The sequence below is a fragment of the Anas platyrhynchos genome, chromosome 2, assembly GCF_047663525.1.
Source record: "Anas platyrhynchos isolate ZD024472 breed Pekin duck chromosome 2, IASCAAS_PekinDuck_T2T, whole genome shotgun sequence".
In the NCBI taxonomy this organism is placed as follows: Eukaryota; Metazoa; Chordata; class Aves; order Anseriformes; family Anatidae; genus Anas; species Anas platyrhynchos.
Genome location: NC_092588.1, coordinates 64,057,407 through 64,079,434, shown reverse-complemented (window position 1 = coordinate 64,079,434; position 22,028 = coordinate 64,057,407). Strand labels below are relative to the sequence as shown.

The 22,028-nt window shown below is 41.3% G+C and overlaps 1 protein-coding gene across 1 annotated transcript in view; it reads left to right on the top strand.

Annotated features, from left to right (window-relative positions):
• Positions 1-22,028, top strand: part of TMEFF1 (transmembrane protein with EGF like and two follistatin like domains 1) — a 123,860-nt gene that overhangs the window by 100,076 nt on the left and 1,756 nt on the right. Inside the window, exons 6-9 of the mRNA XM_038173723.2 lie at positions 10,214-10,362; positions 11,295-11,360; positions 15,101-15,224; positions 20,710-20,868. Of these exons, the coding sequence (XP_038029651.1) occupies positions 10,214-10,362; positions 11,295-11,360; positions 15,101-15,224; positions 20,710-20,868 (498 nt within the window). The remainder of the gene's footprint in view (positions 1-10,213; positions 10,363-11,294; positions 11,361-15,100; positions 15,225-20,709; positions 20,869-22,028) is intronic.

The window sequence follows — 22,028 nt, the reverse complement described above, 5'->3', positions numbered from 1 at the left end:
ATGTATTAGGTAATATTTCTTCATATAAATATAAAAAGTAATCAGGTTGAGGAAACATCACAGAAATATACTTTTTATATTTTTTTCCTTTTCTTTTCTCATACATCTTATAAGTATTTCAAAGAGCTGGTATTTTATGTATAGGCTTTTAGAGAGCTTAAACAATCACCAGTGGATGCACTGTGTTAAGATGCATAAAGGCATACCATGCCATATTGCTTGTACAGTAGTTTTTTGTGGGTCTATAGTAACAGCCTGCAGACAGCAGACTTCACGTGGATTAGGTATTATTTTTTTTCTCCCTTTAGCAAAAAAGCTGAATCATACATTGTATATGTAATGGGAAAAGGCGTTATCTGAGCCCAATTGGTCAATATCTTGCTTTCTATTTTTTTTCCCATCAAAATGTCTCTCTGAACAGAATTTTACTCCACTGCACTGAAGAGGCAACATATTAGACATAATGGTACAAAACGTGTTTTAAGGGAGTAAAAAAGGACGTGTGAGGTTGGTAAAATTAAACTTTTGTGTGAAAAACTGGCCAGAAGCCTGAAGATGTAGGCAGCATGAGGGTGGTGTGTGTTTTCTGCTTGAATTTGGAACTGAAAAGGACATCCAGTTGAGAAGTAGAGCTGGAGATGGCTGCATACAGGTTGGGGCTACTGAGAGCAACACTGTTGTGTTGGAAGCTGATGGGTTAAGCCAGTAGGGCAGTAACCAAAGCATACAATTTCCTGTTGATAGGCCCTGGGATAACCAGACTGCGGTTTCGTCTTGGCACACATCAGACTTTTCAGTTCTACTGGTCGTGTTATAGACCTAAACTGATCATCTTATCAGTACTCAATCAGAAAATGGTGTACTAATAAATTTAGAAACACATACACTAATCCAGTGTGAATGTAAAATAAATGCATATATGTGGTTGCAAAGTCATTTTCATTAGCATAGCCCTTAAATCTTTCTTCAATGAAAGCAGTGTATATAAATATTTATAATACTATTGTGGCTATTAAATATGCCTAGTGATTTTTTTTTTCTCAGACAAATAATGCTTAATGTAAATTTTTTATAAGGCTTCTAAACAACATTATGCCTTAGTTTACTGCATATGATTGAAACCAAATTTATTATTTACAGTCCTTGGAGAGATGAATAACTTTTTTACAATAGCCCCTTGCAGCACTGACAAAGGCACTGATAGCATAAACATACTTGTGAATTTTGGGGGGGTGCCGTGATTAGAAAGGTGGTCTCTCGAGTATATTTTTCTTCAGAAGACTTCAGTTTTCAAATGATGCTAATTTCCATATTCTTAAAGCTTATTGCTAATATCTTGGTCCTTTTTTTCCCCACAAGTTTCTTCTTAGACATACCAAAACTCATTCTCAAAGTAAGGTAGAACATTTTAATATTGGTGTTTCAAAATAAACTGAATCAGTTGAAAATTAGGAGTTTCATCTCACATTTTTTCTTGAAATGTGAAGTATCATTCCAAAATAAAAGTAGTGGTAATTATGAAGAGTGATATCCCCTGTTCTTGCACTCCGTGTTACGTGGCACGTCTCTTTCTTCTTGCATGTCAAAGCACTGCTAGATATCTGAATAAAACAATCTGCAAACAGCTAGTAAGCATCTTAAGGCATTTTAAAGTATGTTGTAACTTCAGGAGAATAATATCCAGAACGAAATAATGAACTTTAGCCTATATTAGGTTGGAAGGCATCTCTAGGGGATCAACTGGCCTAGCCTCTCTTTCTGCACTGCAACCAGGGCTAGTTCATGCTGGAGACTTAGGGTTTCCTCCAGGAGAAGTCTGACCATCTCCACAGAGGGAGATTTGATAGCCTCCCCTGCTTAAGGGCTGAATTGTCCTTACTTTGATGAATAATTTCTTCGTGTTCAATCAGACTTTGTCTTGCTGCAACTCGTGACTGTTGTCTCTTACCTGTATACTATGCATTTCTGAGAAGAGCCTCCATCTGCCTTCTCAGTAATCTCTCTGAGGTAGTTGGTGACAGCAGTCAGTCACCTCCTTAGCTGTCTCTTCTCCAGGCTGAGCAAGCCTAGTGCCTTCGGCCACCACATGCTTCAACCCTCTGCCTATCTCGTGGCTCTCCACCTGACCCTCTCCAGTTTCTCCAAAAATCTCTTGTTACCAAGGGACCCAAAACTGGACAGAGTACTCCAGGTGGGACCTCATGAGTGTGGAGAGGAGTGCAACATCCATTTCCCTTGCTCTGTACTGACATTTCTGTGATGCAGCCCAGGGTGCAGCTGGTCACATTTGCAGAAGGCCACATTTGAGTGGTAGCCTTGCCCTCCACCATATGCTCAGGGACAACCTTCCTTTCCATCAGTCCCTAAATGACTGAAATAAATGTCATTAATATTACTTTACATTGTCATTTTTCTTCTTCTTTATTTTTTTTGTATCAAAAATAACTTCAGTGTACAAGTTCAGATGTGTCACATCCTCAGTTTTAACTGTATTTTATTTTTTAACAGAGGAAATATGGAAATGAGGTTCGAAGCACATTGTCTTTTTTTAATAAAGCGTACTATGCTGTCAAAGATCCGTTTTGACTCATAATGCATATTTTTAAAGAAAGATTGACAACTGATCCCCATGTAGACCATTTCAGATTAACATTTTACAAGATTTACTTTGGAAATAAAAGGTGTCTCAGCGCCATATAGATTCAACTGGCTCATGATTTACATAATGTCTGTTTTTATAGTGGCTGAAACAGGAATTCAAAAGTGTAAGTATTAACACTTAGAAATACCAAAATGGACATTTAGAAGTCCTGGTCTCTATCTTGTCTACAATTTGTCTTCCAGAGAAAAACTTAGTCTGAAGTATGACATACTGGTCACACTTGCCTTTTTTGTCCACTTTTTCACTCACTTACCATTTTGTGACTTTTTAAGGAATATTATATTGTATGAAGGTCTTCGTAAGGAATTATATTTTAATCCTGTGTGAATGTAATTCACAGGTTCCCTGTCCAGTCAAAACCAAAAATGCTAAGTTTCTGTGTGAAAAACAAAAAAAAACAAACAAACAAAACAAAACAAAAAACAATAAAGGAAATCAACCTAAAAAGGGGATTTAGGATTGTGTTGTGGGATTACTGAATTGTGTATAATTGGCCTACAGTAAATCCTGATATGAAATGAATAGTATAATTCTCTCTTCATCATATGGACTATTGCAAAATTGAATAGGTGGATGAAAATCCAGGTCTGTTTTTGTTTGTTTGTTTGTTTTAATGTATATTTAAAAAGATCTTTGCAGCGGGGTGTGCCAGTTCTTTGAAGTTTCATGTTATTTGAGGGTGGAGGGTGTGGTAGGCCGCTCTTGTGAGAACAAGCATCAATTTACCACATGTGCTGCTAGAAGATCACCATGGTTAGAGAACAAATTTCTATAGTGGTCAGAGAAAGCAATGAAATTAAACCACAGACAGAAGGGATGGTTCAAAAGTAACTTTGAGTCAATGGTATTTAAATGGTGTTCTGATTTGCTGAGCAGAATTGAAGACTGAAAGGGTGTTCAAGCAGGACACAAAAGCTTGCCAAACTGAGATCTACTTCTCTTGGCCTTCTATTCTCAGTGCCACAAAAGGATTAAAAACAAAGCAAAACAAAAACCAACCACCAAAAACAAAACAAAACAAAACCAACAAAAACCAAAAACAACCAACCAGTCAAAAAAAAAAAAAACACAAAACAAAACAACAACAACAAAACACCTAATGAATATTCAGCTCTAGTTGAATAGGTAGAGAAATCACTTTGAAATCCAGATTTTCTTGGTTCATGTTTCATCTGTGAAGAATTACACACAAGGGAAGAAACATCAAACACAAGGTAATCCTTCATTTGCTTTTATCACACTCAGTTATCTTCTTAACTGCAATTGCAACACCCCTGCTATTTCAGTTCAGCTAAATTTACTCCATCAAGCATACACTTATCTGTCTATTTGCATTTCATACACTTTGTTTTATTCTTTTATTTCCATTCCATATTTGTAAACAGACATACCAACGGATAGCTGAGAAAGCTTACTGTTGCATTATACTGGAAAGGGGTAACAAGCAGTACTCTCTGTGAAGTCCACCCAGAAAAATACATCTGTGGAAAATCCTAGATGCAGCCTGGACTGTTAGATGGGATGGCTGACCTCTCTCAGTAGCCAAGCCCACTCCAAAAACGTGTAGTGCATTTCTTCTTTTCTTTGAATCTACCATAGTTTTAAGCAGGCAGACTTTCCATCAAATAATGTGCACCTTAAAGCCTGAAAACAAAAAGGAGCCTTGAAATGTGTTTCTTATCTCTGGGGATCTAATTAATTTACTGATAACAGCAAGTGCTCTTACAGCCTGAGCTTGTTTCAAATATGTCACATCATTTTACTAAACAAGTTTTCTTTGTTATACCTGGTAGCCCCTTATAAATGAGCCGTGCATTCTCAATTTTACTTATTTGAAAACACCTTTCTTTTTGTTTGGTTGGTACATCACTTTGTTCTTTATGGAAATTCAACTGCTTTTCTGCTTAAGGAATGATCTTAATAAATGATGCTCATTCAACTTCCAAAAGCACTTTATCACAGGAAAACTGAACCTCTCTTTGATTACGAAAAGCAAGTTGGTGCCATCTTCCTTAGGATGTCAGCTGTCTGCTGACAAGTGACAAAGATAAGTTTCTTCACATCCTGGCACATTAGGGTAACGTCTGCATACATCCTGTTAACTTTCCAGAAATAAACAAGGGAAAACATCTGCTGAGAACACTAAGCAACAACCTGCTCCAGAAAGACACCAGCTTGGAAGACTAAGTATCTGTTTCAAGCCTCTTGGTTAAAACCAGTAGGAAGGATATCTTGAAAAAAAAAAAAGCAAGAACCATAGTCATCTGACTGTTGTATGAGTTGGTGAAGACAAAAATAATTTGGGGGGAAGTGCTGATCTGCCAGAGAGTAGGAAGGCCCTGCAGAGGGACCTGGGAAGGATGGGTCAATGGGCAGAGGCCAGTGGGATGAGGTTCAATGTGGCTAAGTGCCGGGTCCTGCACTTTGGCCACAACAACCCCATGCAGTGCTATAGGCCTGGGGCAAAGTGGCTGGAAAGCTGTGCAGAGGAGAAGGATCTGGGGGTGTTGGTTGACGCTCACCTGAACACGAGCCAGCAGTGTTCCCCGGTGGCCAAGAAGGCCAACGGCATCCTGGCTTGTATCAAGCATAGTATAGCCAGCAGGATCAGGGAGGTGATTGTCCTCCTGTCAGAGAAGCAGGAAAAAAATGAAAGCCTGTGGGTTGAGATAAGGACAGTTTATCTGTTCAAAAATAAAGGAAAATAATAATGATGATATTAGTACTACTACTACTTATGTGTACAAAACAAGTGATGCACAATGCAATTGCTCACCACACGCTGACTGATTCCCAGCCTATCCCTGAGCAGCCAGTACCCGCACCTCCCTATCCCCCTACAGCCCCCACATATTAATTGCTCAGCATGGCGCCAGATGGGATGGAATACCCCTTTGACCAGTTTGGGTCAGCTGTCCTGGGTCTGTCCCTTCCCAGCTCCTGCTGCACCCCCAGCCTGCCCACTGGCAGGGCAGTGTGAGAAGCCAAAAAGTCCTTGGCTTAGTGTAAGCACTGCTCTGCAACAATTAAACCATCAGTGTGATATCAACATTATTGTCATCCTACATCCCAAACACAGCACCATACCATCTACTAGGAGGAAGATTAACTCTATCCTAGCCACAATGAGGACAGCACAGTGCCCAGGCATGCCAGAAATCAACCAGACAGTGGCATGGGACGTAGGCATGGAAGTGGATGACCCCGTGGTTTGGCACCCTGATCTGAAAGAAAGCTTTGTGGGTTGAAGGCAACCCATTTGGCAACCCAATCCAGAGCATGGTGCCCAGGCATGCCTGTCAGCCAGAAAACAGCATGCAGGCCATGGAGTTGAATTCACCACAAGATGTGGAGGAACCAATGGAGGTACCTGGTACATGTCACCAGGCTTGCTGGCATTGGATGGGATTCATCTTTCTCAAAGGGCAAAGATCATGGTCATGAGACGGTGGGGCTTTACACTAGCTTCAGTGAGGGAGGGGTACATCATCAGGGATGCTGGTGATAAGGTAGGGGATGACATGCCATCTCACTCATGCCAGCTGAACACCACAGCCAGCAGAGGATGCCCAGAGCCTAGAGAGGGAACAGAGCTTAACAGGAGAGCTACTGAAGGCCCACGTGGATGAGTTACAGTTGCCCCATCCAGAAAGGCAGATGCATTGGGAGCCCAACTTTATGTAAACGCATGCAGCATGGGGAATAAACAAGGGAAGCTGGAGGTGTTTGTGTGGTTACAGGGATATGATCATTGCAATTACTGAGACATGGTGGGGCAGCTCTCATGACTGGACTGTGGCCATGGACAGCATTGTGCTTTTTAGGAAGGACAGGCCAGGAAGGTGCAGTTACTCTTTACGTGGGCAAGCAACTGGAATGTAAGCAGATCTGCCTAGGGGGGACGAAGTGTGAATCGAGAGCCTATGGATGACTGTGAGCTAAGGGAAAGACACTGGTGGGGGTGAAAAGTGCTGTCACATGTTTGTTGTGGAAGCTTTCAAGATAACAACTTTTGAATAATTATTCTTTGTGAATAATGTTGTTAGTCTTTGTGGGAGAGGTGGCATCTCTTCTGTACAGAGCCCCAAGGACGATGATGGTGCACTGCACTCCTGCAGACAGTGTATTTGACTGAAAAAACAAGGATTTGGGCTCTGGACAGAAGAGGAGGTACTGCATCTGGCTGGGACAGAGTTAACTTTCCCCACAGCAGCCCATACAGTGCTGTTCTCTGCACTTGCAGTTAAACAGCTCTGGTATCACACCAATGCTTTGCCTATGGCTGAGCAGTGCTAGCTCAGCATCAGGACTCCCTCCAACCCCTCAGAACCAGTGGGCAAGAGATGGGGAGGGGACATCACCAGGGCAGCTGACCTGAACTGACCAAATGGGTATTCCATACCGTGTGGTGTCACACTCTGCAATAAAAGGGGGGAAAGTGGAAGGAGAAGGGGGGCTCTCGTTATGAAGAGGTCTGTCCTCCCAAAGAATCACTACACTTGTTGAGGCCCTCCTTTCCAGAACGTGGCCAAACATCGTTCATTGGTGGGAAGTAGAGAATAATTGTTTCTTCTCTTTGTGCTTCTGCACACCTTTTCTTGCTTTTCCCCTCTTTCTTTTCCTTTTAATTAAATGATTGGATCTACAACCATGAGCCTTTTTTTTCTTTCCAACATACTTTCTTCTTTCCTCCCTCTTGTTTTGAGGAGGGAAAGTGAGAGAGCAGTTGTGGTGAAGTTTGGCTGCCCAGCTGGGTAAAACCACCACAGATGGGTCCTGAAGGAAAATGGTCTTGGAAAGAAGGAGGGTCCTGGGATGAGGATGGGAAGATCTTGGAATCAGACCTGGAGGTGAGGGAGGCCTATGCCAGGAGATGCTCCTGGACTTTAGTTGGTTTTGCCAAGCAGCTTGGCCATCAACGGCTGGTGATTCTGAGCAGTAGCTGGGCAGGAACCACCACCACCTTCTGCCCAACCTTCCTGTGTGGAAGGGTATTGAAGACCTCCCCAGTGCCACCCTGCCCAGGCAGCACGGGAGGGAAGCTGCGGGGTAACTGTGCAGGATGTAAATGCCATGATCTCACTGGTTCTCGGGTAAACCTTGGTTGGGCCCAGACGCACTCTGAGCAGATTGCCATGCTTGAAGGACATGGGTCAGTTGTAAGTCCATTTCGGTTGGTTGGTGAGCTTCTGTTACTTCATGCTGTCCCAGTCCTGACAGAAGTAGCACAAGCTTTCCTCTTGTTTTGTTTTGTTTTGCTTTGCTTTCTTTTCTTTTCCTACAGCTAGATGTAAATTTTAAGTAATGATAAGAAATTGTACATTAGCTACATGGCTGGAGTTAAGGCTAGGAGTGATTATCAGTAATCTGAGGTTAACAGCTACGCATTCACAAGTACTCCCAAAACAAGCATTTTGCAATCATAAGAAAGTACACATTTAACACTAGGTGTTAAGTCTGAACACAACAAAGCTTGGAAATGTAATCAGTTTCCAAGCAGTTTTAACTCTAACCTGTAATGTCACCATGAGAAAGAAAGAAAAAAAAAAAAAAGATTTCAAAAGTTGCCTTATTTGTCACAAGGACTGACAAGACCCAACAGTAAGTAGGGAGCTATGGACCTCGGATGATGACCACAGACAGAATTGTGCTGCCTGGGGTTAGAAACACAGATGGAAATTGTATGGAGATATAAATAAATGGGATAAGGATGGGCACACAGGTGCAGCGGTGATTCCTGAGGAAGCACATAGCCAGTGCCACACCAATGAGGACCAGCTCTCTGTTAGCTTCATTCTTTGAATGTGCACAACTGCTGAGCTATGAGCCTTTTATTTGTATATAAACTAATAAACTCTTCATTAGGCTTATTGAGCATAAAGTCTTGTGGGAGCGTATAAACAAAACAGTACTTCCTTTCCCAGGACTAAGGTTTATAACCATGCTGAGTTCCCATTTCTAAATAATAATACATATATATTTTAAACAATACCTTAATCCTGTTGATATCTAGGAACTTAATGAGGAATTTGAGGTGGGTCCCTAAGATGTGTAGACTCAATGTATTACTCATTGCTGGAGCAGTTTTTAACTGTCAGAAGGCACACATAAAAATTAATTTGTACTAGAGATGTTCATTTGTCTAGCAACAATCTGAAGTTCACAGGTTTGAAATATTACTGTAGTATCTTTAAAGACAGAAATAATAAAGAAACAAAATGTGGTCATGGAAAGGGAGAAGAGAAAAAGGCACAATGGCCACCTTCAGTGTTTTTGCAGCAAGGAATTAGGTTCTGCTGCAAGATTTGTTATGGACTTGAGGCGCACACACATCTATTTAATCATTTAATTGTATCTAGCACAGCTGGAAAGAGCATAAAAATCCTGGCAAGTAGATAGCTTGTTTTCTTCCTACCCTGCGTCTTACAAGAATGAGTCAAGATTAAGCTAGTGGCAGCTCCTAGCAGTGAGAGCACACGTGCCCTGCGTGGAGCTTTCTGGCAAGTAGAGGACAGCATGCCTTACTCAGAAGATGCAGAGCTCTCACCTCCTTCTTGCTCTCACAGCACCACTGCCTCTTCTGTCCTGCAGCCACACTTCCTGGAGGCCTTGCAGAGTGATGTGAAGCAAATTTAAAGCAAGAGGTTCAGATTAAAATTAATATATTGAGTAAAATAAATAAGGGGATTGGGGCTTGGAAGGTCAGAAAGTTTTCTGGTGCTGTTCACAAATGCCAAATTTCAGAACTTTTTGTTGGGGCAGCAGAACTATCAAGCTAAAAAGAGGTAAGTCAGAGCCTTAGGCAAGCCTTTGGCTTCCCTATGTTTGGGTGGTTAGGGACCAGCTCCTTGTTAGATCTCTTTTCTGACTTCTGACTTATGATCCGTAGCTGCAATTTATATGGAAAATGCTTTGTCTAACACAGCCAAAATTTTGCTTGGATGCAGCATGAAATAATTTAGATCTCATAATCCTGTTTTTAACACAATGTAATGAACCCACCATTAACTTTCAATGGTATGAATGAAAGTCTTTTTGAAATAACACAGTTGACCAAGCATATTGATTCTGTTCAGCCCCTGAAATATATATATGTAACCTCCTTTAACTGTTTAGCAGAAATTAGAGTCCTTTTCTTCCTCCCCTGCTCCCTAGGGAACCTGACACCCCCCCAAAAAGTGAAATATTAATCTGCTTTTGTTCACACTTGAGAACAGAAAACACAAATTCTTTTATTCACATAGTAAATCTTCCTAGCAACGTGTTACCATTTTTCGGTTGTTAATCAATGAGATTGATATCATAGTAAAATGACAAGAAACTTCATTACATTATTAAAAAGCACACTGAGGCACTTATTCATGATTCTGTAAATTATTCTGCTTGGAAACCTGAGGTGTCAGCAAGTTCTTCAGCATCCTCAAGGAGCATGTTCTTCTCCTGTGTGAAGGAAGCTGGTATTAATGTGTCAGCTAGTGTTTACTCAAGACTCAACATTCCTTACTTTCTGCTTGCTGGATGTCAGTTTTGTTCTGCTGTTTCAATTACCAGGTGTGTATGCAATATAGACTGCAGTGGATACAGTTTTAATCCTGTCTGTGCTTCTGATGGAAGTTCATATAACAATCCATGCTTTGTTAGAGAAGCATCCTGTCTGAGGCAAGAACAGATTGACATCAGGCATCTTGGACACTGCTCAGGTAGGTTTAATCTTCTTTCTCTGATAAACATAAATTCTGGCATAAATAAGCTTGGTAGAGCTTTTCCATTTTAAATTAGAACTCACTGACCCAGCTAGCAGTGAATTGTATTTTAGTTTTTCTCACTATCAGTGTACTCCTCACCTGTATTTTAGTTTTCCCTATGTAAATGTATGTTTACACTACACATAGATGATGTGGTATGTTTATATTAACTTTTCTTTCCTTTGGCTGCTGTTACCTGAAAAGTCAGCAAAAGGTCTTAGGAGAACCTATGCAATAGCCTTACAGGAGGGGTTAGTAAGGAACAGGAGAGAAAGGGGAATGTGATATGTAGGAAATGCTCAGTTTCTGATGGGGCTGTGCAATGTACTTCTAAGTTGAGTAAAATCAGGCCCCAATTGCACGACTATTTATCCATTTCCTTTTCTGGTGTTGGAAAGGCCCAGTGAAACCCTTAGACTGCTACCTTGTGTGTTGTTGATCATGTTGAGGACCCTTCCATTTTGGGGTCTTGGGTTCAGACAGAACAAGGCAAATTGCATTTAGGACTGTGTCATAGAAATAACGAGATTCTACTATTCTTTTGCTGGCTACCTCTAGATCTGTAACTTGGATGGTTCAAAAAAAAAAAAAAAAAGCCACAAGAAAACAGGTCTCTGAACCAAAATAAGCTAGTCTCAATACCATGGAAGAGATTTTGTTCAAAACCTACAGGCTGAGGTGTGCCCTGTATTGGTCAAGAGGCTGGGGTTGTTGACTCTACTTGATACTGTCCTGGTTGTATGCGTGAAAGGATGTGGGACTACGTCCACTTCTATTGCAGTTAAAATACTTCTCTGACTATTATTCTGACTTCTCACTGACATGTACGCAGTCGTCTGGAAATAAGCCTTTCCTAATAGCTATCCATGCATTTATTTATCATCTAGAAGCAGATGACACAAATGCAGTTGGAAAGAAAGACGACGGCATGCAGTATCGTCCAGAGGTGAAAGGTATCGTACTGGCTTTGTGCTGTTTGGTTACGGTTTCACGAGATGAGAAAAGACAGTGTGGAGGTCCCTTCTTGTCTGCCTTACAGCTTTGATTTCTGTAGCCAAGACAGACGCGTGAGCAGCTTTTTTCTTGCAGCACTGTCATTGCAAGGCTGGCAAGAAGGAGATATGTGGGATTTGTGAATTTTGCCTGCTGTATTCCTCTAAGTTGCTCAGCTGCTCACCACCCCTACTCGGCGGTCACAGGATTAGACCCCTGCCAAGTGCTGTGAAAATGCCTTTACTGCAAGATGCCAGGATGTGAGATTCCTGATGAAATGACACCACCCCCCTGTGACCCTATCTTTTCTGAAAACTTCTGGGAAAAAAAAAATCTGGCAGATTTTGTATTTGTTTGGTCATCTTTGCATTTTTCATGTAAATCAAGATGCTAAATCACATTGGTTAAATATGTTTCACCTCTATGAATTAATTTCTTAAGATAAACAAAATAAGACCGAGTTTTGCTTTCTGCTCAGTTATTTTACATGTTAGCACCTCTTTTGTGGCAGGGGCATTCTCAGAGTAAATATGCTTTTGCATTTCATAGCTCTAGCTCAAAGTGTAGCTGGCCAGGACAAAACACCTCTGTCTCTCTCAAGTTATTGCCAAAGAGCAGATCTACATTGGTACTAACCTTGCCTCCTCTTCTCTCACAAATAATAACACTGTTACCTTCTCTGTTAGTGCTGGCCTTTAATTTTTTCTCTCATTATACTTGCTTTGCACTCCCGTGGCCTTGCAGAGTAAATCCATTCAGTCATGGCTTTAGACATTCCAAGTGTTCTTCCTGAAAAGGCATTCATTGCCAAAAAGCCCTGTGCATTTTTCCTTTTTCACAAATTCTCTTATTTTCACTCCATATTATTACCAGTTGGAATGATGTAATGTCGATTTTCACTTATATTGTGAAAGCATAAAAAGCACTGAGTGGAATATACATCTTATTATGGGATTAATGAAACACAGCCTTTGGGGCCTATCTGGAAGAAGTTACAGCCTTTTATTCATTGCATATAAATTGTCCTTGAAATCTAGTAAGTAGGAAGAGCATTGGATACGATTATAATTATCATTATTAAATGTATAGTTTATGCAGTCTCATGTTCAGCAAATGATGTGCGTAAAGGGAGTATGTCGTGAAAAAAAAATAGTTTTGAATATTTTTTATGTGGTAGTCAAGTCTTTTTAGACAGTGAGAGCCTGAAATGAAGTACTCTGAATGACTTTTTCTTCCAGGATAAGAGAACAGGCCACTCTTCTATCCATTTTCCTTTGCTTTAAAGTACAGTGCATTACTCTTGTCAAACCCTCTCCTCTGAAAGCACAGTATCTCTTAGTCTTTAGAATCATGGCCAGGGCTGTCTCCTTCTCCTGCAGCATGATAATCTACATAAAGGTACATCAGAAACATCTCTCTTCCCTGACTCAGATGGACTGCTGTTTTTGTCCTGCCAAGATCGTCATCAGAGTTTCAGTTTCTGTGCATGCCTCTTCCTTCTGTTGAAACATCCGAACTGTTGTATCTGACCACTCTTTCGAGTCCCCTACACCAGTTATATCTCTCATTTTGGAGCAATCTGGCTGGCTCTCAGGTTAAAAATTAATTCCCATAAATGAGTGGTTAAATGTCTATCCTACTCTGGGAATCACCTCCTGCATTGAACATCATCTCTTTGCTTAGCATACATTTGGGTGTGCTGACTTGGGTGGCTGTGGCTACCTGGCCACCTGCCAGGGGACGCATCTGCCACTGGGCCCCACATTCTGCATTCATGTATACATTAAAAACAGACACGGAGCAGCCATCTGGACAGACTAATATAATTGTGTGTACCTTATTACTAGCCTTAGACTGGGATAGATACAACAGTAATTAGCTGCTAGGAGGAGGAGAGAGGCAACAGTTTGGGGATGAACCGGTTTTCTCCTCTTGGACATACTGCGATGTAATCTACTCTAACAGGGCAGTATCAGATATATTGTCATGTCCTTCCCTTGCATCAAGTCTTCTGTATCTTTGAAGCATAGCTTGAACCAACAGGCTTCCTTATATCTGAAACCTCTCATATTTAGATTTCTTATTTTTTTCCTGGAACAAATCAGAAAATATTCCAGAAAATATTCAGGAGAAACCTAAAACAACAGTGTGCCTTTTTATTTTTTATGTTTTTTTTTTTTTTTTTTTTTTTCTGTATAAATACATTCTCTTTCTTTCTAGTGTTTTTTGAGTTATCTGCAAATGTATAAGAGAGTTCTTCTTCACACTCCCTTTTTGCTTTGCACCTGCAGTTCATTATAGTCTTGTATTTGTGGTGCCATAGTCTATTGCCATAGAAATGAGAATAATTCCACATTTACATCCACAACTTTAGATCCCAGCACTTTAGAGAAGTTCATTATGAAATTCTAAGTTCTGTGTTTAGGACTTCTTTACAGAACAATTTTTGGAGGAAAATAGTTGAAAATATATGCAGCTTTAGATAGTTTTAGCTATGTGACAGATGTACAGCAGGCCTTGGTGCAGAAGGGACCGCCTTCCTCTGCTGGTCTGCCATGGCCAGCAGCTAAACAGCCACCAGCTGCTCATTGACCCCCTCCTTCCCCTCAGCAGGGTGTCAGAGAGAAATGGAAGAGCAGAAGTCAGAAAAACTCATTGCTCAAGGTAAAAACAGTTTAATAAAAGAAAAAGATTAAAAAAAAAAAAAAAGAAAGAAAGAAAATAAAGAGAGAGAGAGAGGGAAAAACAAGTGATGCAAAGGCCATCTCTCACAACTTCCCATCAGCTGACTGATGCCTAACCAGTCTGTGAACAACTGCTACCTTGGGAAGACCAAAACCCCAGTTTCTACTGCAGAGCACAATGGCATCGATGTCATATGACAGAAAATATCCCTTTGGTCAGTTTGGGTCAGCTGTCCTGGCTGTACCACCTCCAAGGCTCTTGTCCACCCCCAGGTTACTCAAGGGGAGCGGAGGACAGAGTAGGAAGAAGAGAAAGCCTTGCAGCTGTGCAACCTCCCTGCAGCAACAGCCAAAACACTGGTGTGTTATCAACACTGCTTCAGCCACTAATCCAGAACGCAGCACCACAGGGTGCCATGAAGAAAGTTAACTCCTTCATAGTCAGACCCAATATGTTTCCAAAGAGAATGAGTATTTTAAGCTCATTGCATTATTTTGAGGTTCCCTCTTTGTAAACGCATTTCCCTAGGAAGACAGCAGGAATATGTTCAATTTCAGCTGTAACAGCTGGTGATACCAGTCAGAACAGGGCTTTATCTGGTTGTTTTCTACCCAGTAAAGATGCTTCATTCTAACCCTTCAGGTCTTTTCCCTCTGTTTAGATATGGGAGTAGGCTTTATGTGCTTATCTATTAGCTCTTTGCTACAATGCCACTGACAACTTCTGCGGATCATCCAGCATCGGGTTGTTTCTGTCATGAATATTTTTCTCCTTTCAAGAAACCTGACATAAAAAGCATTTTCTGATGTCTCTCAGGATCGTTTTTCAGTGTGACGCATCCTACCAAATCTCTGCAGGTGTCTCTGAAACTTCACCCTTAAGCCTTTGCTTCATTATTCTGTATTTAGTTACTGACAATGAGTTTTTAAGGACATTTCTCAGTTATTCTTGATTGAGATTTTTTTTATAAATATCATGCACCGTTTCTAATTTTTTACGTATCGTTCTTTTTAAGATGCCAGTGATCAAAGAGAAGACATTTATGTTGGAAACCACATACCTTGTTCAGAAAGCTTCAATGGCTACTGTATACATGGAAAATGTGAATTCATTTATTCCACTCAGAAGGCTTCCTGCCGGTAAGTCCTGAATGCCTACAAAATATGCTCGAAATTGCTATAATGCTTAATCAAAATGCTCTCTAGACATAATTACAGCATGTATCAGTTTGCAGTTATCTAAGCAGGGGCATAGAAGCCACATGCCTGTGCTGTGGGCAGCACACAGCTGCAGCAGTTGTGCAGAAGAAAGCAATCGGGAAGGGCTTGGCCACTCAGGTGCAGGTAGTCAGAAGCTGAATGTCTCCGAGGCCTAGGTGTTGACTTCTTATTTTTAATTCTAAATCAAGAGAAGAAGAAAACAAAACAAAACAAACAAAAAAAAAAAACGGAAAAACAACAACAACAAATACTGCCGTGAATGGCTTTTCTGGATGACTGCACTTTACTCATTGACCTCTTAGTCTGTTCTTGTGCTAGCTATACATTTTATTGCTCTTGGCATAAACACTCGGGAGTATCAGTATTTTTAATATTTTTTGCCTTTTTCTCAATAACATGTTTTATGTAGAGAGTATAAAATTACAAATTATTCTTTAGCCCACATTTCTTTTCTAGAGTATAATCTAGCAGCTCAGTATTAAGCCACTGTTTCTCAAGAAATGAGAATTTTCCATTTTATCTCCTTAGCTCCTGAGTAATTTTTTCTTTAAATTTCACCAAGTTCAACCTCTTTGTTCTGTTTAAAAATTACAAAAAAATATTATAAAATTATTAACAGAAAAAGGCTGCACCATAATAACATGTAGTGCCTTACTTGTTAGGTGGTTTCACTTGCAAGCTTGTACTTCCAAATTAATGTGGCTGAAGATGCTATAAGTCTTTGCTATTCTTTGCTTTGGAAACTTCAACTGTAAATCCATTAGATCCTCTCACATTTTATCCCCTGATCGTTATCGATCAAGTATAGTGGTTTGTTTTTTTTTTCCACTCTCAAGAGTTAACAGTTTTTAGACTGACTGAAAATTAGGAAGCCCAAAAAGAAGAGCCCGTACGGTTGTTGACTTGGCCATTTGAAACTCATATTTTCACTTTTCCCACCTGAAGCCTTTTCTTGTTTATTTCCAACTTTCTGATAGGACCATATTTCCTTTCCTTTTTTTTGGCCAAAATCAACAGAGGCCAACACACCTTTGCTTCTCTTGGGAAACTAGGTACATCCCAGGCATCATCTTGGTGGGCTTGGGGCAGCAGTATTTGAGTACAGTATTCTTTTGATGCAGAGCTGTGTTTAACACAATTTCTTATGGATTTGTCCTCAATATTTTCAAATTGGAGGTATTTCAAAGAAATCATTCCTGGCTGAATTAACTGTTTTGTTTTTTTCTTGATTTCCCAAATGTTTTTTTTTTTCCTGGTTAGTTCTATCATTAATGGTCATTTATTTGTTTGTGATTCAATTACTAGTCTATCATTGAAATATTTATTATTAATTTAATGTACGGATAGTTAACATTTTAATAAATTTAATTAATATACTGTCTCTTTATAATCTATTTTATAATTAGATTTACTATTACTACCTTCAGTTATTTATATAAACAGCTTTATTATTTAAGCCTGCACAGTCTCAGCACTGGACCCAGCCTGACAAGCCACACAGGGTTCCAGTCAAGAATTTCTGACTGTCAGTTCTGTACCCTAAGTACCAGATCTCCTTTGAACTTTTTTGGCTATTTAAATAGTCATGTTCTCATACCTGTATGTGTGCTTCTTACTGGAGCAGTGAGTTATTAAGGGAATAAAAAGATTTATATCAGACAGTCAGCAATCTACCACAGAAACCAAGTGCTTCTAACAAAGAAAAAAACTCTCTTTCTAGATAAGGAAAATATAATGATGAATGCCAAGGACAGGCTGTTATTTCCAAATGCTTTGCATTCTCATGCACATCTAACTTATACACTGTTTAATTTGGTCCTCATTTCCAGGGAGTGGCGTACTTGATGTATCAGATGACCTACAAAACTGCAAAAAATACCTGTGCAGAGCAAATTTTGACTTGCAGTTTCACTGAGGACAATGCATCTCCATGCTCATTGTACAGCAGCCCTACAGAACTGCCAGCAGGCGGGTGGTAGGAAGGCTTTGTAGTAGCAAATTGCACAATATTTAGTTTAGCAGCTTTTGCACAGCTGGGATCTGGTCTATCTCCTGCTGCCTCCTTTGTGTGGTACAGTTCTGCCCTGCATTTGCAGCAGGCTGCCTCAGGAAGGTACAGTTCATCCCCTGGCAAGGAATTCTAATCTTCATTATGCTAACTCCATTAATTGACTGATCAGCATACTTTGATGAATCCTTGCTGACCTCTGTCTACTATACTATATATTAATGCCTTAAAATCTGTTCTGCCCATTTACCAGGCAGCTTAAACTATTGCACAGTACTTCTTAACACAAGCACTTCTGCTTTGCAGGAATTCAATAGTCCTGAATATCCATTCAATATTTCTCAGAAATAATTTCCTGTCACTTCAGTGTTTCTGAGGAAATGTATTTGAATTACTTGTGCTTCCTCTGCTTTGTTTTGCCTCCTGTGCTTTAGAGCAATTCTCACATTGATCGCACTTTGGCTGTTGTTATCTTCTTTAATGAAAATAAAAGCAAAGTAACAAAGCAGAATTCCTCACTTGCATGAAGTCTGCTTTTTTTATTGTTTCTCTTTGTATACAATCATAGAGTCATTGAATGGTTTGAGTTGGAACGGACCTTAAAGGCAATCCATTTGCAACCACCTCCCTCACCCCCTCCCGGCATGGGCATGGATGCCACCCACTAGATCAAGCTGCCCAAAGCCCCATCCAGCCTGGCCTTGAACACTTCCAGGAATGGGGCACCCACAGCTTCTCTGGGCAGCCTGTGCCAGTGCCTTGCTATCTGAGTAAACAATTTATTGTAAATCTAATGTAACCTACCCTCTTTCAGTTTAAAGACATTACTCCTTTGTCCTGTCCCTATGTTCCCTGACACAGTGTCCATCCCCAGCTTTCCTGTAGGTACTGGAAGGCCGCTATAAGGTCTCCCCAGAGCCTCTTCTTCTCTAGGCTAAATTACCTCAACTCTCTCAGCCTGTCTTCATAGGAGAGGTGCTCCAGCCCTTTAATCATCTTTGTGGCCCTCCTCTGGACTTGTTCCGATAGTCCATGTCCTTTTTGTGCTGGGGGCCCCAGAGCTGAATTCAAGACTCCAAGTGGGGTTTCATGAGAGCAGAGCAGAGGGAGAGAATCACCTCCCTCGGCCTGCTGGCCAAGCAGCCCAGGGTACGGTTGGCTTTCTGGGCTGCAAGCACACATTGCAGGCTCATGTCTCATCAACCCACAGCCCCAGGTCCTTCTCCTCAGGGCTGCTCTCAATCCATTCTTTACCCAGCCTGTATTTGGGCTTGGGTTGCCTTAGCCCAGGTACAGGACCTTGCACTTGGCCTTGTTGAACCTCATGAAGTTCACACAGGCCCACCTCTCAAGTCCAGGTCCCTCTGGATGGCATCCCTTCCCTCCTGCGTGTTGACCGCACCACACAGCTTGGTGCCATTGGCAAACTTGGTGAGGGTGCACTTGATCGCACTGTCCATGTCACTGTATGCTAGCACACATTTTTCTTGATTCCTTTCCTAGCAATTACCAAGCTTGCTTACAGTAAATTGGGGCTTTTATTTAATAACTCTGCTTTTACTGGAACTCGTTTCATTTCTGAACCTAAACATCCTACATAGCAGCTTATGGCTGGAGAAAGTAGAGTCACAAGAATATGAACATGAAAACGCCAACAGTTATTCCTGCGTGCAAAGGGAGATTAGAATTTGCCTAAGCAGCTGTAGAAAGATCTGGAGGGGCAATCATTTTGCCCCTCCAAACAAAATTAACTCCTACTCTAGCACAAAGCTTTTGGATGTGTGGGACCGATTCTGTGTTGCTTTCAGACCTCTTTGATCCAGATTACAAAAGAAGTGTTTTATTTATTTTTTTTTTTTTGCCTGTGGCAGTAGTTCTTTTCTTTCTGTCGGAGAGCTGGAGGCCAATTGTATGATTCAGTTGTCCTTAATGGTGCGTTCACATCAGTTGGTTTTAAAGGATAGCTGTACAAGGAACTTGCTACTCCTGTGCTTGTAAGCAATCCTTTAAAACGAGCAGTCACAGGTTTGTACTTCTACATGAAAGGTGAGGGTTTTCATGAGTTCTCCCTGCCCAAACTGGTAAGAGGAGAAGGGATTAAAAGCCTTTGTTCAAAGATATGAGTAGTAGCCCTTGGTGCAGCAGCTTGCAGCTCTTGCTGGGGTAGCTCTTGCCTTTCCTTGCTGTGCATCAGCCTCTCTCTGCCTGCAACATGAATTGTTCCAGAGCACTTTGTCACTGCCAGCTTCACCACTTGCTCACACTACACACATGCATTGCCATTGGGAGCAGCCTCTGCTGAGTTTCTCATTGAGCTCTCTGCTGGTTTACTCAGGCAAGATACCATTTACAGCAGCTCCTCTTCTCTCTCCTGCCATTCCTCCCCCACCCCTAGCCAATTTTTATGCAGTCTTCCGTGAATTCTCACATAAACAGTTGTGGGTTATTGGGTTTTCTCCCATTAGTGTCCTGCAAGGGAGCTTGGTTTCCCCTGAGGGAAGTGTGCAAGCCATCTGGACGAGCTGGCCAGCTGTGAGTCTCCTTGACTTTTCTGTGCAGTCAGCAAGGGGGATAACCTGACCTCTCTGAAGCACATTTACCCTGAAATTCTTGGTGGCTCAAGGTAGGAGGTAGGCAGTGAAGAGAATAATTGGAAAATACTTTAGTCCAGGGACAAGGCAGGAGAGGTCTTGATGCCGTTCTTTTCCAATAGGTTTTGTAGGATTCCATGTCCAAAGGCTGCAGCTTGAAAAGGCATCCTCCTGTTCCCCCACTGTTTCAAAGTTTTTTTTTTCCTTCTCTCACTCCTTGCTCGTATTGACATTACTGCTGAGTTCCCTGAGCATATTGCTTTGCTCTGTCTAGTCTGTTTACTTGTTTCATCTATTTTTTTTTATTTTTCCTAAATATTGCCCCAATCTAACAAGCACCCCACATATTTCTTTTGCCAAACCAGGGCCTTTACCCTGCAGGTGTGTCTTCAGAGAGGGTCACTGATAACCTTATCCAGAAGAGAAGAGACTCCCCTTTCTGTCTCTCCACTTGCCCCAGAAATCCAAAACATCCTCCAACACAATCCATCCTCCTGTTACTGCACCTCCGCCTTCTCACTAGCTCTTTTCTCAACCACAATCCAAATCCATCCATTTGTTCACAGAGCAGGCAGAGTCTCAGCTCTTCTGTTTGGCTGTGCTCTCTAAATTTCATTTTAGGCTTCAGAAAGTGATACGTCCTGAGCCTCTGCAGCAGCAGTGATGGCACCAAGTTCCTCTCCTCTGTCACTGCTATGATTACTGTTTTTTTCCATCCCACAGCTTGGACTCTTTATTTCATCTGCAAAATGACTGGGCTGCTGCCAAATTACATACGCCATTAAATATTGCTTTTGTTTTTCAGGTGTGAATCAGGATACACTGGACAGCACTGTGAAAAGACAGACTTTAGTATTCTTTATGTTGTCCCAAGTAGACAAAAGCTTACGCATGTCCTTATTGCAGCAATAATTGGAGCTGTACAGATTGCCATTATAGTTGCAATTGTCATGTGCATAACAAGGTAGGTAAATACCAAAGAGTGAAAAATTATGCATTGTCTGTATATGCTTTTTCTGTATTTAAATCTTTTCCTCCTTGAATTTTTATGTGCATAAACATATATTCTAAAATACCCCAGTAAAAGAAACCTATTGCCATTTTTGTCACAAAACACACGTTAATTTAAATTCACAAACCACCAGTGACCTGTCTGAATCCCCAGAACAGCTACCCAGCAGAACAGATCAGCCTTGAAACATATTCAAAAGGTCAGCTACTGTGTTAGACCTTCATGGAGTTATTCAAGCATTGATGATATCTTATAGAAGATATGGTTCCCCCTCCTGCCCGGTGAAACCAGAGAGGTTGACACATTGCTGTTCCCTGCAGTACAGCTGTAAATGGTGTTACACACGGAGAGAAGTCTCCCTCACACCATATATGCTTCCTGAAAATCAATGTGCAGTGCGTGCCTTTTTTAGGCACTCTCCATGGGAACCTATTTTATGAAATGTGAAGATGCACAAGCACAGAGTTCAAGTTTCTGGATTGTCTCAGGCTCTCGCTCCGTGTGAAAACTGAGATGCGAGTCATGGATTCATTTTGATGAAAAGGGATTTGGTCTGCTCATCAGGGATTTGAATCCAATAAGAAGTGGGGGCTCTGGGCTGGATTAAGGATGATTTAGTTACATAGTTGGTGTGTGAAGCATTTAAATCCTACATCTGGGCATCCATGGCAAACTTTGCCTTTTCCTCCTCAACTTGTCCGTCACTTCCTTCACTTTTTCAGGTCTGCTTACGCAGAGCCATAGAATTTACTGCTGCAGCATTAGTGCACGGCTTTCCAAGCTTAGTGATGCGGAGTGACACCCATATGAATGAACACTATAGGCCTCCTTCCTATCTCTCTTGTAAGGTTCAGTGTACCAGGTGTAAGCACACATGTCTAACACATCCTTGCACGTATAAAAAGCCATTCAGCTTATGGAGTTGATGCCATTCCTTTTACCAGACCCCCTGCTGGTCAAAGCACCCATGGGGAAGACTGACAGCTCAGCAGCCCTCCTCTCTCAGCCTCCTTACAGCAGTTCCCTGGCACACAGTCTTTCTGGGGCAGGCTGTCTCACCCAGCAGTCCCAGCAGGACTGCTTTATCTGTGTTCCATTGCCTGCTGTCTGGT